This window comes from Tachysurus vachellii, chromosome 3, assembly GCF_030014155.1.
Source record: "Tachysurus vachellii isolate PV-2020 chromosome 3, HZAU_Pvac_v1, whole genome shotgun sequence".
Taxonomy (NCBI): Eukaryota; Metazoa; Chordata; class Actinopteri; order Siluriformes; family Bagridae; genus Tachysurus; species Tachysurus vachellii.
In genome coordinates, this window is record NC_083462.1 from 18,903,312 (window position 1) to 18,919,733 (window position 16,422).

At 39.0% G+C, this 16,422-nt stretch overlaps 1 protein-coding gene across 1 annotated transcript; it reads right to left on the reverse strand.

Moving 5' to 3' along the window:
- Nucleotides 1–2,754: 2,754 nt before the first annotated feature.
- si:dkey-206f10.1 (adenylate cyclase type 8) lies at nucleotides 2,755–15,096 on the reverse strand. The gene is made up of 18 exons (XM_060866147.1): nucleotides 14,242–15,096; nucleotides 13,396–13,545; nucleotides 13,191–13,321; nucleotides 12,122–12,233; nucleotides 11,776–11,903; nucleotides 11,518–11,676; nucleotides 11,167–11,398; nucleotides 10,893–11,078; nucleotides 10,445–10,545; nucleotides 9,280–9,481; nucleotides 7,665–7,748; nucleotides 7,383–7,555; nucleotides 7,211–7,292; nucleotides 6,223–6,381; nucleotides 4,636–4,782; nucleotides 4,422–4,514; nucleotides 4,103–4,220; nucleotides 2,755–3,254 (listed from the first exon to the last, which is right to left on the reverse strand). The coding sequence occupies exons 1-18, from the start codon at nucleotides 15,094–15,096 to the stop codon at nucleotides 2,830–2,832; spliced, it is 3,537 nt and encodes a 1,178-aa protein (XP_060722130.1). The 3' UTR covers nucleotides 2,755–2,829.
- Nucleotides 15,097–16,422: the final 1,326 nt, after the last annotated feature.

The window sequence follows — 16,422 nt, forward strand, 5'->3', positions numbered from 1 at the left end:
TAAAGCGTGCGTACGCACAAAACGGGGCTGGAAACGTACGTACGCCAGTTTTCGCGCAAAGGTTGTGATCTATAAAAAACAAACTTGACGGGAGAATGTGCGCACATTTAAGCAAACTTTGAGCTGTGCGTACGCACATTCTGGAGACAAAGGGAATTGGCGACACAGATGGTGAGGTCGTGAACTGAAGTTAGATTGTAGAAAATACATGTGAGAAGAACGATTATAAGAATTAATGACATTTAATTTTCACTCCATTTCATACGTTATATCCACATTATCATGAGGATTAAATCCAACAGTGTTATTTGTGCCGATTGTTTTAGGCTATATACATCTAGTAAAATCCAAACGTAATTCAAATTGTATTAAAAATAAAATAAATAATAATAATCAGCGCTGCCTTACAGTCACATTGTCCACAACGGGAGCGCAGCAGGAGATGGCGCGACTACATGTGATACAAAATAGCATGAAATACCCTTTTATTAGAGAACTGCAGAGCACAGTGTAAAAACGAAATATTTTCCTTAATGTACATATATCATAAAATGTCAAAGTCTGCAAATACAGTCATGAAGCACAATCGCTACTCATCATCGGTCCTAACTATTACGATGTTCATTACAAACCCGTCATGAAGAAGCATGTGTTCGCTATAACATTTTCGTCTTAAATTTTCGCCCACAAATTAATTCTGTGATTTTGTCAAGGTGTTAACGATCAGTCTAATTGCTAGAAACATATAAATCCTCCGGTGACCCGGGTATGTAATGCTTCATGATGGCACTGCTGGCACTGTTGGAGGATTACGCCAATGGCGGAATAAGGAGAGAACGAGTTTTCAGGGACCATGATGATGACTGGCTAATAAGCCGATTTAGATTCCCTAGAGCTGTGCTCTTAGATCTATGTGCTGAATTGGGTCCAGTATTAGAGAGGGCAACACGCCGGAACCATGCCATCCCAGTCCAAATACAAGTCCTCACCACTCTGGGGTTCTTGGCAACCGGCTGTTTCCAGCGCGAATTGGCAGACAGGTAAATTATTTATATAAAAAAAAACTATAAGTAATCCTCAACTTTGTGTCTAAGACCTTTTTGTATATGAAATAATTCTATTGGAATCTATCATTTCACCCTATAGGTCTGGTATATCACAGCCGTCCCTGAGTGCCATAATATCTGTCGTTTTGAATGGTATACTTAATATGGGTAGTCGATACATCAGGTTCCCCTACACTGTGCGAGAACAGGCCGAAATTAAAATGCAATTTGTAGCAATGTCTGGTTTCCCAAATGTAATCGGCGCAATTGACTACAGTCATGTTGCTATAAGGGCACCATCTGAAAATGAATTTGCTTATGTTTAACAATATTAAAAAGTAGAAACTGTAACAATTTTGTTTTTAATATAATTGTAACAATGTTGTTTTTAATATAATTATAACCTGCAGGCGACAGTGGCTACCCCCCTGAGACTCTGTCTCCTCACCCCATTTTTAAACCCGCAGAGCGCAGAGGAAACTCATTATAACGAGGTCCACTCTCGTGCCCGCGCAGTTGTGGAGCGTGTAATGGGCGTGTAAATATGGGCGTGTACAGGGCAGGATATGAGGCTGGTTCACGTACGCACATCTGCGGGAACATTGCTTACATCGATTGTTTTATAAATCGGAATTTCTTTTGGCGTACGCTATTTTTTGGCTTTTGGGCGTACGTAAACTTTTAGTAGGGATCCTACGCACAGTTTTATAAATGAGACCCCTGCTCTTTTGATTTTGCCAAATTCTGCACACCAATCATTAAATTGTTGCCCTTAAAATATTTCTTCCAAATTTTCCAAATCCTGCTCTTGTATTATCAAAGTTATTCTCTTATATTAGCTCTTCTCCTGAATCAATTATATTCTTATTGTGAATTAGCCATGTTCTAATCTCCGTTTTAATTTGAATGCTTCTATATTCAGACAGTTTCTAATCCAAAATTATTCAAGTTTTCTTCAATCTAACCAGGTTCTGCTCCTAAATGAATTAAATGACTTAGCCATATTCTGCTCCCGTGTTAGCCAAGTTCTGTATATGAATCAGCAAGTTTCATGCTCTTAAACATCTTGCTCCAAATTCTTCTTCTGTATTATCCAAATTCTTATCTTGATCTATCCAGGTTTCACTCCTGACCTAACCAAGTTCTGCTCCTGACTAAGCCAGTTCTATTTCAGTTTTGCTCCTGAAATAGTCATGTTTTACACAAGAACTAACACATAAATAACTAATTTCTGTATTAAAATAACTCATTTCTGAATTAAACAATGTCTGCTCTTAATGTAGGCAAGTTTTGTTACTGAATTAAGAAATGTTCTGCTCCTTAGGAGGTTAAATCTTACACCTGAATTAGTCAAGTTCTGCTCATCCCTAATTAACTGCTAAATTTTGTTGTACTAATCAAACAGAACTGACATATTCACCAAAGTAATCAAAGATCAATAAATAAGCAACAAAGATTCAACCAAATGGAAAAAAGTAATTGATTATTAAAAACAGTAATGAAATGAAAGTAATAGCTCAGGACCATGACTTTACTCTTGGAAGTAAAAGTACAGTGTACATAACTGCTTTACTTCATTTGAATTAAATTGGTCTTTATGTTACTAGAAAATGGTACTAGAAAATCTTACCCTGTCATTACATCTAATTATTAACAAATTCAGCATAAATTATATGATAAGTGGTGTCTTGTCACCTTTGATGTGGCATGTAAATTTCTCTTGAAGGGTGAAGGTAACATGTTCAGCTCATTTCACAGATCAGGTCAGTTATCTTATTTCATGCTAACACTGCATGTTGTGGGTGGACAGTGAGAATCGTCCAGCAGTGCCGCTTTGCTTTTCTTTCTGGATGGCCCGGAGGAGACTAAACACTACAGAAGCTAGCGTGTTCCTCCCTACGTCACGTCTGGCTGTCTTTGTCCCTTTGTTGGATACATTTACGGTCCGATGCACCCTGCTATTGTTGATAAAGTAGGTGCGTAAGCGTCCCTGGCGCTCACTAACGCCCTTAATGAAGATCTCTCCACGCAGCTCCAGAACAAATCCCCAGTCAGAGAGAATCTTCTTGGTGGGTTCAGGGACTTGGATCCTCCCACTGATGCCTGCACTGTCCATGCGGCTTGCCAGGTTTACCGTCATCCCCCAGATATCGTACTGGGGTTTAGCAGCGCCGATCACCCCAGCAACAACAGGTCCATGTGCGATTCCTGTGTGTTAAAGGGTGACTGGTCAGAAGGTTGTGGGTTCAAGCTTCAGTATTGCCAAGCTGCATTTTGGGGCTTAACTCTGTTTACTTCCGGGACTCCATATATCATCTCTGACTCCTGTTTCCTAACAAGCTATGACATCAGGCTTCTATATAGAGCCCTGGTGTTCTTTAATTGGTTCGATAGAAACTTGTTCCAAAAAAAAAGCTCTAAGTAAAACCCTTGGAGAGCAATGACCCTTTTATACTAAAACGGTTCTAGAAATGAAAGAATGTGTGAGGTGAAATGAGTGCCATTACTGTTTGGAGTTTTAGCTCTATATAAATATCACTGTGAGATGTTTACGATAAAATGACCTGGTTCTGAATGACATAATTTAGCAATGATCAAATAGATCATTTGCAAAATTATTCAAACTGAAATGGACAGTTATTCTAAACACAATGTTGTTTTTGTTTAATTCTTGCTACGTTTATACTGTGTTTGAATTTGATGCATTTTATTATCTAAGTTGGTATATAATAGTAATACAAATTTTAATAACGTTTTCTAAAAGGAACCCCATTCTATATAAAAAAACATTTTGGTCTTCTGTAGTAATTGCTAACACCATTTTAGGTTCCATCTAGAACCGTTCCTTTTAAATAACTCTCTATGCGTCTCACAGACACTCTTACCAAGAGCAGCTGAGGGATAAGGGTCTCGCTAAAGGACCCCACAAGGGCAGATTGGTGGTCCTGGGATTTGAACTTACAACCATCTGAGAACTAGTTCAACATCTTAACCACTTAGCTAAAATATTTGTCCTGCTAGTCACGTTATCATCTGAGTAAGATTTGTCACTTTACCGACACGTAGCTGGAAGTTGTTGGATGTATGTCTGTTGATCCCCCTCAGGGACTCTTGCATTGCCAGAGCAAAAAGAACCAGTTCGCTCAGGTGATGCCAGTCGCTGTTACTTCTGGTCTGGAGAGCCAGAGAGTTCACATGGTTTTAACTTTTATAACACATTTATGTCCCATTTTAAGTCCCCTTACATTTCCAGCTTGTTAGTTGTTATGAATCTTTACACACCATACACAGCATATAGAATGTTACAGCTATAGAATGACCAATCGGTTTCTGTGGCATAATACCTAGTTAGAATTTGAACAGTTCATGACCAACCTGTTTATTAGGTGACAAGCCAGATGCTGCCATGTAGCAGCTCCCGATGGTTTTGATTTTCTCAATATCCAAAAAGTATGTCTCTTCTAACAGCTGTTCCACAGACAGAAGAAGAAAAGAGAGTTTTTTTTTAAAAACTTCATTTAGTGGACAATGGACACATGTTCATCAGATAATTGACTCCATGCCTCCATAACATAAGACTCTTCATCACCTCATCAAAGTCAGCAATGATCTCATTGAGGAGCCTGAGACACTCTACACCCTCATGTCGAATCTCTTTCTGCTCGTAGTACTCGTTAAAGCCGGCAATGGTGGCGAACATCACGCCTACCTCGTCATATGACTGCGCGTACAACTCCTGAAGAGAGAGACAGAGAGACAGACAGAGAGAGAGAGAGAGAGAGAGAGAGAGAGAGAGAGAGAGAGAGAGAGAGAGATGAAGAGTAACATTACACGATTTATATTACACTAGATGACTACACGAGTTATTACATGAGTTTCTGAGACCTCTGCACCGCCCACATTATCAATACTTTCCTGAAAAACCTGTTGTAAACATATTTGAGACTTGTCTTCTGCCCACTGGGGGATTTATTCTCATCTCACATGTCCACTGTGAGAAAAGTAAACTCCATCTTTGCATGAACAAAGAAAGAAACTATTTTTAATGCAAAATCAACAGATCGTTGAAAGATTTCAATTAAAAAAAATGAAAGAAATATTTGTTGCAATGAAAAGTCTTTTGTTCTGAAATTAACAATAAAATTGGCATTAATGCAGATTGTATCAAATCATATTTGTAATGGCTGTCAAAATTAATTCATTAATTAATTAGAGCCTCCTGATGGTCCAGTGGTAGGATCCTGTGCTCTAATTGCCTTGGCCCAGGTTCGATTACCAGGCAGAGAGCTAACTCAGGCTAGCTAACTCTCCTATCTTATTCCCTAACTGTCCTAGCTAAGTGCCAAGTTCCAGATAAAATGGGAGGGCTTCATCAGGAAGGGCATCCAGACGATCCACTGTGGCGACCCCAAACAGGGAGCAGCAGAAAGAACAACATATATTTTTATGTATTTGATTTAAAGGCCCAGTAAACACTTATGCTAAACAGGGTGCATGTGGCTGTTGTTGTTGTCTGTTACTCTCTTCGATATTTATGCTGTTTTCTCTCATTTTTGAGTGTGTTTCCCTGTGTTTTTCACTTACACAAAATCTCCACTCCATCTCCATTGCCTGACATCTTGTGTTACTGACAGCTTGATTTACTTGACAAAATCATCAACATTGTAATTTTTCATCAGTTCATAGTTCACATCCACCAAACAAAGTAAATCAAGAGATTAGTCCTGTTCTGTAAACAGTTGCCCCATCACCAGCCTAATTTTTTACATCTCTCTCTGGAAAACATTTCTAAGTCTGAAAACTTGGCCATATGGGATGTTAAGGTGTTGGCCTACTGATCAGGTTATTAGTTTGAATACCAAGTCCACCAAGCTGCCACTGTTGGGGCCCTGGGCAAGGCCCTTAACCCTCAATTGCTCAGTTGTATCAAAATGGGATAAAAACTAAAGCTGCTCTGGATGAAGGCGTCTGCCAAATGCTATAAGTATCAACAATTACATGTTGTTCATTTAGGTGTTATCCATACAGTTATCTGTTTACTAGCTGTTGCTATAGAAACGAGTGCGTTAATGTAAACCAGTGTCCTTGGCTTGGCCCTTCAACCTTCAATTTCCTGCTTTTTATTGCCAACCCTATAAAAATGGTTGCTCTGATTCCTGCCAGTGTCATTACTCACATCATCGTTCTTGTTCCTGTCCAGAAAATGATGAGCAACATGGGCAGGAAGGATGTTGTGCAGCAGACACTCATTCTGCTCTCTCAGCTCTCGCATGTCCTCCACTTCCTGTTGGGCCTGCAGACGCCACAGGAAGTCCAGTCTGGCTGTAGCCTCCCACTGACAACATAAAGGTCTTGTTGTCAAGTTTTTATCTTCTTCATTCCTCTACCTAATCCCACCCATCATTTGAAACCACATATTGTGTCCTAATTATTTCAGTATATGTCTTCTGAGTTGCCTTTTATGGAAAAGTGGTGGAGCTGAATTTTCTACAAGATTATTGTAAACAATCCAAAAATACATTTTAGGTAATACAACAGTTTCTTCAAAGTAGCTTTGAAGAATTACTTAGTTATTTTAGCTTTAACACTATTAAAAATTACATAGTACATCTTTAAATTGATAATACCATCATTATGGGGTGGAGCTGAGAGAAGCTTTAAATTTCTGGACCAGAAAGATTTTGCATTTGTCAAGATTAAAATTTGTTGCATTTTGATGCAAATCATGTTTGTGAGCTTGTTATTATTATTTGCTTATTCTAAGGATAAAAATCACATATTGCACTGTTAAAAATCACATATTGCACCTTTAAATTTATAACAGTAATTCTTTTTTATTTTAGAGTTTTGAGAAAATATTCCATCTACACTAAAATGTTCTTGAAACTACATACTGTATGGGTGCATAAAAGTTGCCTTTTAAGGAAAAGAGGTGCTGCTAAACAGCTCTTTTTAATTTCAGGGCCATAAAATTATAATCAAGCCTACAGTTAGTGTGACTCATTGTATTGCAATATTGCAGGCTTTTTTTTTTTTTTTAAAGGTAGCTTCTTTATGATTCAGTTATCCTAGTTTAAAAATTCTAGTGATGAATGTTACATACTGCTCCTTTAAATTTTTTTATATTGGAAATTTGAGTTAATATTTGCCAAAACCACACATACCTGTCGCCCGTTGTAGAACACGGCAAACACAAACATCGCTATTAACAGAATTGAGATGCCTTTTCTCCTCAGGTAGTGGGATCTGGAGATGACACACATAAGACTAAGCTGATGAAGTAATGGAGTATATCATGTCCTGTTGTCTTTCATTTTTTCCCTCATAGACATTTACCTGGAGAGTTGCTCCTGTTCTTGTTGATTGACGTAAAGTGTATGAAAGGCCACTTCAACAAAGTAAGTATAGGCAGTCGCTACCAGTAACAGGACAGTGAGCTTTAAAAGGGAGCTGAGTCTTATAAACACTGCACAGGTAACCATGGAAACAACGCCACTCAGTACAAAAAACTGCACGAAGGAAAAAAAAAGAGTGAGACGTGTAATATTTTTGAAAATGTTTCAAGTACTATATAGTGAATATCGTGATATTGTTAGTAATATGGAATAAAAGCCTCACCTCAGGATAAGTGCAGACAGTTAAAGGTCTTTGGTTGGTCTCAGCAGTGCTTTCCACATCTTCATGCATGAAGTTACACCAAACCTAAACAATCACAACACACCATACACCACAATGCTGTTACCGACTCCAGTTAAACTAATCAGATTCATTTGATCAGTTTGATTCATTGAATCTGAATTGACAGTAATTCTGTCTAATTATATGCCTTTTCACAATTGAAATAGTTCCCTGGGTGATGGTAAACTTAGGAAAATCATGGGTTTTGTAGTAAGAGGTTTCACACAGCTTATCCAGGGTTAAACATGAATCCTGGGGTTTCACACTGTACATTCCTAAACCCTGGATTAATAGTTGCATAATTAAACATCAACAGTCATGATTGGATAAATCCAGCATGTGACCGCTTTAAATAATGGCCCGTCTCACAATTTCACGTCAATGAGAAAAAAGTTCAGGTCCGCCGTTCTGTACTCGAGTAGATATTATGTTATGTTATGTGATCTTTCACAGCTTTCTAATCTTTTTAGAAAACCCAGGAAGCCAGAAGATGAATCACAGGTTGATTTTAATGAACTCTCTTATATGTTATCATTTCTCTAATCACAATATACACAAGGATTTGTATATTAGATTCACATCAAAACAAATTAAAAAACACACAAAAAGTTTATTATGGTGAACATCAACTTCTATAATCTGTTAACATGAACTGACAGAAAATAGTGACTTGCTAGCATCACAGCAAAATACTAAGCAGCCCAACATTAAGAAATGTATAACTGCATATTGTCCAGTCCCTCAAGGAGGTTTTTTTTATGATTGCTGTTGCTACCATAAAATGAAATTTCTGTGGCTTCTTCCAGATTTGTGATATAATTTTGAGGAGTATTTTTGTGTTTTATTTTTGTGTAACACCACTAGCACGATTCTTCTTTTAAAGTTCTACCAGTGAGACACATGTGTAATGACTTTCTATAAGCGCTGTACTCATTTTTCATGCACATGTATTGAAAAGGGCTTTGGTTAAATGTCTATTGTGATGATGTCACACGACACGTCTTGGCCCAAATCTGTGGAAAATCTACGGTCATTTTTAAAAATTTCAAGCTCCTCCAAATATCACACAGTTCTGTAGGGATTGTGTAATGCTTGAAAATAATGTGAGTTAACATACAGATCAAGAGGTCCTAAAATGTACCCCTGTGGAACACCACATATTACAGTAGAAGAAAGAATGAATCATGTTAACTAAAAACGTCCTGCCTCTAAAAACGTCCTGCCTCAAAGTGTAACACTTTGAATGCTAATCTCTTGACTCAGTCCCTTACAGCATTACAGAAGTCATCTGAGGAGAAAGGGAACTAGAGTGTTCCTCTGAACTGGAAAGACTCAGGGTAAAGCTTATTAGAATGTCTTGACTCTCATTGAGATTCAAACTGATTCAGATGTCATAGGGATATTATTCACCCTAATAAGAAGAAATACCACAAGTAATACCACAATGCTATAAACACAAGGCTAGTCCTTTGTATTGCTGACAATTGTTTATTGTTAACTACTTCAAACCCTTTTGACACTTATGAGGCTTCTGAATTGTGGTTTTGAATCTTACCATGTTAGCAGAAGCCATGCCGAAATTCAAGGCTATGGCAGTGATGGTGAGCAGAGAACGCATAAAGTTGTTCTCATGAATCCAGCAACAAAATCGTTGAAGTGCATTGGGGAAATATTTGAACTCCTCAGCCAGAGCCATCACTAGCAACAGAAGATATCCAAGCAGAACCACACAGAACTGAACAGCGATGGAATATGGCCTGCAGGAAAAAATGCTGACTCATTTCTAAAACAATGCAAGGGAGTATTCAAACACCGTATCCAGAATGAACAGAGAATGTTAATAAACAGATAAAAACACAAATGTGAATACTAGATGGAATATTCAGGCAACCAAAATGATTCATAGGGCATCTAGTCAAGATTAGAGGTGTGTATTCTTGCAGCATTTAGCAGAAGCTTTTATCCAGAGTGACTTACATGTACCTCATTTAAACAAATAACACATTGAAACAATAATAATTGCTTGTGATCAGAATTAAAAAATAAACACCTATAATTAGTCCATATCACTAGTTGAGTCCAATTGGGGACTAGAGTGGAAATAGCTGAGGTTGAAAAAGTTGTCAGAGCCAGAGTTCACACACTACCCTGGGTTTCTACCTCCAGGGATTTCCATTCTTCTATTCAGTTCAATTTAATTAAACAAAATGAAAGGAAAGAAAAACAAACCAATGTCCTACTTGTCTTAAAATGGAGCCCTGTGGAATTTCACAGGTGATTGTAGCAGCTGATGTGAAAGCAGATGGTAAACCATTTAAGTGCTAATCCTTTGGCTCTGACACAATGCTTTAAGATGCTCAATGCTGTGCTATGATCTAATTAAACCAACAGGGCAGATTTACTGGAATTTTCTGCAGCATATGATTGATGTGTGGACTCCTAAAAGTGTGATAACATAGAGTCACTGGATTAAATATTTAAAAACGTATGAAAGTCAGGGGTTGCAATATCTGACGCCAACTTCCTAAACGCTGGGATATCGTAAAAATTCATACTCTAAAAGTTGAAGTGTCAAATAACATGCTTGAATGGGTCAGATCAGAGGACATTTACTTTGGAACCAGAAATCAGAAACTTCAATTTAATGTAAACAACGAGATCATACCTGCAAATTACAAGTAATATGTTCTCTTAGGTCTAACTGACTGCATACTGTTTACCTGGGTGCAGGGATAAGGGCCTGGACTCCCATGAGGAAGAGCAGAATGATGAAGGAACAGACCAGGTTAGACTTAAAAGTTTCATCTCTCATCTGCGAGAACTGGAACGCAAGAAATAAGTATGATTTGGAAGCTGAAATGAAAGTCTTTATGTGTTATATGAAGTATGATTATTATTGGTGTATTTTACTGTCTTTTTTTTTTTTACTGTTATTCACTTCTTTCATTCTCCTGTTTTCCCCTTTTAGTTGATGTCGATTAAAAAAGGTGTGCATGGAGGGTGAGGGATGTGCACACAAGCTCATCCCTACAAATGAATACTTCATACTTCCTTTAGTTTATTTCCAATGTTAGAAAATTTGTTAATCATTGTGATCCAGGGCAAAGGAAGGCTGGAGGCCTAAAGGAGGCTCAGACAAACCCCAGACCTTGGCTGCTTTTTTCATACCTTCTTCTCAATGTATGCGTCCTTGAACACCAGCGTGGATGGACTGATGTGCTCCTGGTGCATACGCTCGCTGCTGCGCAGTTCAATGGCATGCTCTATCCGTTTATTAATCTCTTTGTCACTGGAATATTTGTTTCTCGATTTGGGCAGCTGCACCAGAGAGCCATTTGTGAATGATGCCAAGATCTGAAAAGGTTAGAGTTAGAACCATCAGTACCTAACCTAAGTGGCATGTGATATCAAGTGTGATTTGTTATACCCAAGAGTATCTTACACTGCTCATATTGTTAATGCTGCCAAATATATTGTCTGTGTTTGAGGTGCGAATGGTCATGCGTATTTTGGAAGGCTCCGCCTCTACAGAGTTTTCCTCCTCCCTGGGGCAGATGAGGAAAGTGTCAATGTTGTGTTTGCGCAGAAACTCGCTGCGTTCATAACCACAACCATCCTCAGTTTCGTAGCTCCCACCCAGGCAGTCCAGCGTGGCGCGTGAGATGTGGATACGGCTAACAGCAGGCAGGAGAAATCCAGAATCAGAAAACCTGTCTAGCTAAATTGACTGTCTTTGTGGGTGATGGCTAATGCATTTCATTTATTTATTATCATTTATTCCTTTTTTGCTCACCCAGGGATACCACCTGCTTCTAGCATGTTGGCTATGCCAACATCCCAGGACCACACATCAAACTGCCATTTCTGCAGGCCCAGAACCCCACACAGAACAGAGCCAGAATGGATCCCGATACGCATGTCCATGTCATGATTGAGCTGCTTTCGCACATTTCTAAGGGCCAATAGAAAAATACAAGCAAGAACATGTTATGAGTTATGAGAGAGTAACAAAGAAACCTCAGTGAAGTCTGGGGAGTCAAGAGTTGTGTACCGTATGGTGATGATCATAGCCAGACCCATTTCTACACAGCACTGAGCATGAGCTCTCTGTGGTTCTGGGACTCCAGACACACAGTAGTAACAGTCACCAAGGATCTTTATCCTCATGCAGTGGTGTTCCTACAGTATGTACACACAAACAAACACACAAACATATTTATGTCCAAGAGAATCATGACAGCATCATGCCTACAGTGATGCATGGCATGGTGGTGGTAGTAATGGGTTGAGAGGTTCCTTTGACCTCTTGGATGCTTCTTTAGACACTTTGGGAATCGAGATGAGATAAAATACAATGGTAACATCCAAAAGTTCTGTATTTAACCAAGTTGTCTCACCTCAGCCAGACGATCAAAACGGCAAAAGAGTTCATTCAGGGTGCGCACCAACTCCTGTGCAGACATTGTCATGGACAACGAGGTAAATCCCTTGATATCAGCAAAGAGGATGCTGGAAGGAGGAGAGAAACATATTCCACCAGGAAGTAGTGAACATATACAAAGACAAGTAAGACATTTTAAAAGAGGATTGTGGGTTTAAATGTAAATATGCAGCTATTACCAAAAAGGAAGCGCTAGCAAGGTTTTCTCTCAATTTGGCTTGATAGCAGTGCCAAAAATTTAGTCTGGAGATACCCTCGAACCTGCTGGGAAGTTGGTAACGTATTTACGAGTCAGAAATTCTTAATCACGGCATCGATTGAGTTCAAGGTCCTTTGGTTGGAGCAAGATGGAGATTCTCTTAACTAACTACAGACAAATATAGCAGGATTTATTTAACTTTACATTTAAAAAATTAAAACCAAACAATGTGCATCCAGAGTATTTTGCTTTTTATGTTTTTATTCAGTTTATAAAGCCAGTGTTAACTTCATTGTTGCATATTACTTTCTCATCATTTCTCTCTACAGGTGTTAAAAATAAATTCATATCTCTCAAGAAAACTTTTTTCCAAAAATCAAGTTTTTCCAGATTTGTGAAAATCAATGTGTATTCAACTCATAAATAGATCTTTCTTGACATAAATTGATCTTTCATTGAATGCATCATTTCTTGTATCAGAAAACGTAGAGTCACCCTAGTGTCAATCTGTTATGTTGTTTTTGGGGTCCATGTGAAAGCTGTCAATACAGAAATTATACATTTCTAAGTTTTCTTGAAGCCAGAACTATTGTCAGAGCAGCTGTGAGAAAAAATTAATCAACACCTTCTGAATTCAGATATCATCAATATGTATAGTAACATCAACTATTCTGAAATGTATTACTGTTTATTCTTTGCAACACACAAGTCATGTTTTCAAGTGCCCATATCTTTCAATAATATACATTTCCTGTGAGCTTCATCCAAACTGGGATTAACTGAGATTTACTTTAATCTTTTAGCCATCATAACAGGAGTTCCATACCTGACGTCAGTGTACTGATGGATGTAGACCTTATGAAACTGCTGAGGCATGAGTTCATCATCCACAGAGGTCATATCAGCAATCATTTCCAAGGCAACAAAGCGAGGCAGTATAGACAACACCAAACGCTCCTGTTTGAAGACATAAATTTTAATCTTTCCTACTCTGATTTATGACTCCCCCGATACTAAATCTGTCTCCTTGCCTGTCTTTTGTTTTCCATCTCCAGCTTCATGTGGCCTTCAATGCAGCGCCTAGTCTCGAGGAAGGCTTGTCTCTGAGCCCGGTCTATCAGATAATGGATGAATAGCCCAGCTGTGTTCATACTCATATATAGCAAGGCCTTTGCAAGAATCTGGGGTGGGAAAAGAGCATGGAGATTAGGTACAGAGACCCAAAAGATGGTCCCATAAAAGCTATAGCAGGGATGCATCAATACCAGTGTACCTAATGACATATAGCAAGATTAATGACAGCACCCAAAAAAAGCTCAGTGAAACTATTAAGTGAACTACAGCATCTTCCTCCAATACAACCCGGTAACCCGATAAAACATCTTAGATATAAAACCATAAAACACGCAGTGTTCATTACAAGCATCAAATTCTCACAAGGCAAGAAACAATTGCCTACAGATGGGCAGGGTGAGTGAATATAGCACCTCTTACTCTATATGTTGTTCTTGACAACAAGGATCCAAGCTAAATAATATAGCTAGCTAGTTCAACTTGCCACCATAGCATAAGCGCATGCAGATGACCATCACTATTTAAACCAGGGTGCACACCCACAAATATCCATGAATACACCACACCTACAGGGAAGCATGGTGGTGGTAGCAATTAGAAAGTAAGCTAAAGAGACTGTTCATCAATGTCCCTGAGTAATTATTACTAAAAAGGTTACTCATATTGGTGTCTGTGTCAGTTTCAACAAATACTGGTATCGATGCATCCCTACACCAAAGATAGAAACTGTAGAAAAGTGTCTATGGAAGGGAACTATGCCTGAGTGAATCTCCCTCTCTCTGCTCAAAGTAACTAACCATCACCTTTCTCGCAAGTCCAACTTCATCAAAGTGCTGTACGGTCTCCACAATTAGGTGGAGTGTTGACGTTAGTGAGCCAGCCCCCATTGCCCACAGCAGCGGTAATGGCAGAAGTGTGTACGTGGCAAACAGGGTGAACAGTACATACCAGGATGGGTCATTCTCTAGCCCGTACCCAAGCCTAACCAGCACCTGGGAAGTCTGTGACAGCCAGCTAGCCATGCCGGCATAATGCAGCCACTCTGGGAAATGGGAACGCTTGCAGGTGAACACAAGAACACAAAGCAGTACCGCAAATACCATGAAAAAGCTAGTAATCCAGGCATGTAGTTGGTTTATTCCATCTGGGGCAAGAGCCAGATACAGAACCAGTAGGTGCAGCTTTGCTGCAGCATCTATAATGTTTGTGACCACCAGCGAGGTACGTCTGGTGTGTGAGGAATGCCTCTGGTAAAGCTTCTCCAAGTCGCGAGATTTGAAGGTGTGTCTCAGAGTCGGGACATAGACTCCATGAACTGTGTGGCCCCAGCGCACAAAAAAATCAGCGTCACTGGCAAACTCAGCAGTTACACCTGTCTGCGTGCTGTTGGAAGAGTTCTGCTCTCTAAAGAAGGACGGATGGACACGGACAACAGAGGAACGGCGTTTGGTGCAACCACGTGACATCTTGCTGCGTATCTGACGGTTTATTTCCTCAATGTAGACGTCGGTGACATTAATCTTGCGAGCTGGCTCGGCACCGTACTGGTTCTTTAGCTCATGCTGGCTAATGATGTGCTTGACCGCATTCTTCCACATCAGCTGCTTGCGCCGCAATCCTGGAGACAAGGCCAGGGCAAGATGAGATGGGACCTGCATATTCTGCATGTTGTTGGAGTTGAAGCAGTTCCCTCCTAACATTAGAATAATTTTAATAATCCTGTTTGTCTTTCAAGTAAGAAATACAGATGAACCTGCAAAGACAAAAAAAGACCTTTCCATCATCAACATTTACTTCATCTTCATGGTATTTTTTCTTTTATCTTCAGTAACCACTTCAGTATCCTGATCAAGGCCACAGTGCTTCTGGAGACTACCCAAGGATCTCTGGGCACAAGGCAAGAATATATAGTATTTTTTAAGAACTCATATACTTATTTAAAACAAGCATGTGATGAAATTGCTGAACCTGAATGGGGACAAAATGAACTTATTTGCAAATGTCATTCAAACCCAGGTTGCCAGATTTGGTACTGAGCTTGTTAAGACAGATAGCAGCTGATAGCAGCTGGCACATATGAGCTATTCCTTGGCCAAGTGTTTAGATCAACTCAGCCAAAAAAAGTCACTTCTTGAGGTGTCATTAACAAAGTCCCCAGTGGCCACAATGTACCAAATCCTTGTTTACCAAAAAAAAACAAACAAAAAAAACACTTTGCATATTGGTATATGACACACATATAAACACCATACCTACATTGAAGCATGGTGGTGGTAGGTGGTGAAGCATTGTGATGAGTGATGTCCTTGATATATGTATAAATTAGAATATCCTTTGACTCATTGACTCATTGACAAATTATGATGGTAAAGAGTTAAACTGCTTTATGTAGCGAAAACCGTTTAAAAAGTTGAAAAATAAAACTCAAAGAATTAAAACAAATGACTCACCATCATGTCTTTACTTATTCTTCTTCTTTGCTCAGAGGTGCTGTAAATCCCTTTGCACTTTTCCATAAGGGATTATTTGCTTTAATATCGTAATCCTCATGGTTTTCTAGCTGCAGCATGAAGTACATAAAGAATGGACAAAAAAAACTCATGTTAAATGTCAAAGAATACATTTGCCGAAGAATAAAAACTACATGACCTGATCAGAAAGGAAATAATTTGCTAAATTATGAATAATCTGAGGAGCGACAGGTGTCGAGAGAGTAGAAGAGACAGAAGGCAAGTAGATAGACATAAATAGGATTAGACACTCAGCTGTGATGCTCCGTGTCCACAGTTTGTCGATGGTTGACGTCACACAACAGCGTCAACATGAAGAGTTGACTTTAAGAGCTGCAGATAGACAGGGTTTGTGATTCAAGCATCAGTTAAAAGAACAAATGTGAAAAGGTCGGAAAAATGATTTCAAACTTAACATTGAGCTAAGAAACCAGTTGGAAAAATATTACAGCATTATACAACGAGAGGCAATAT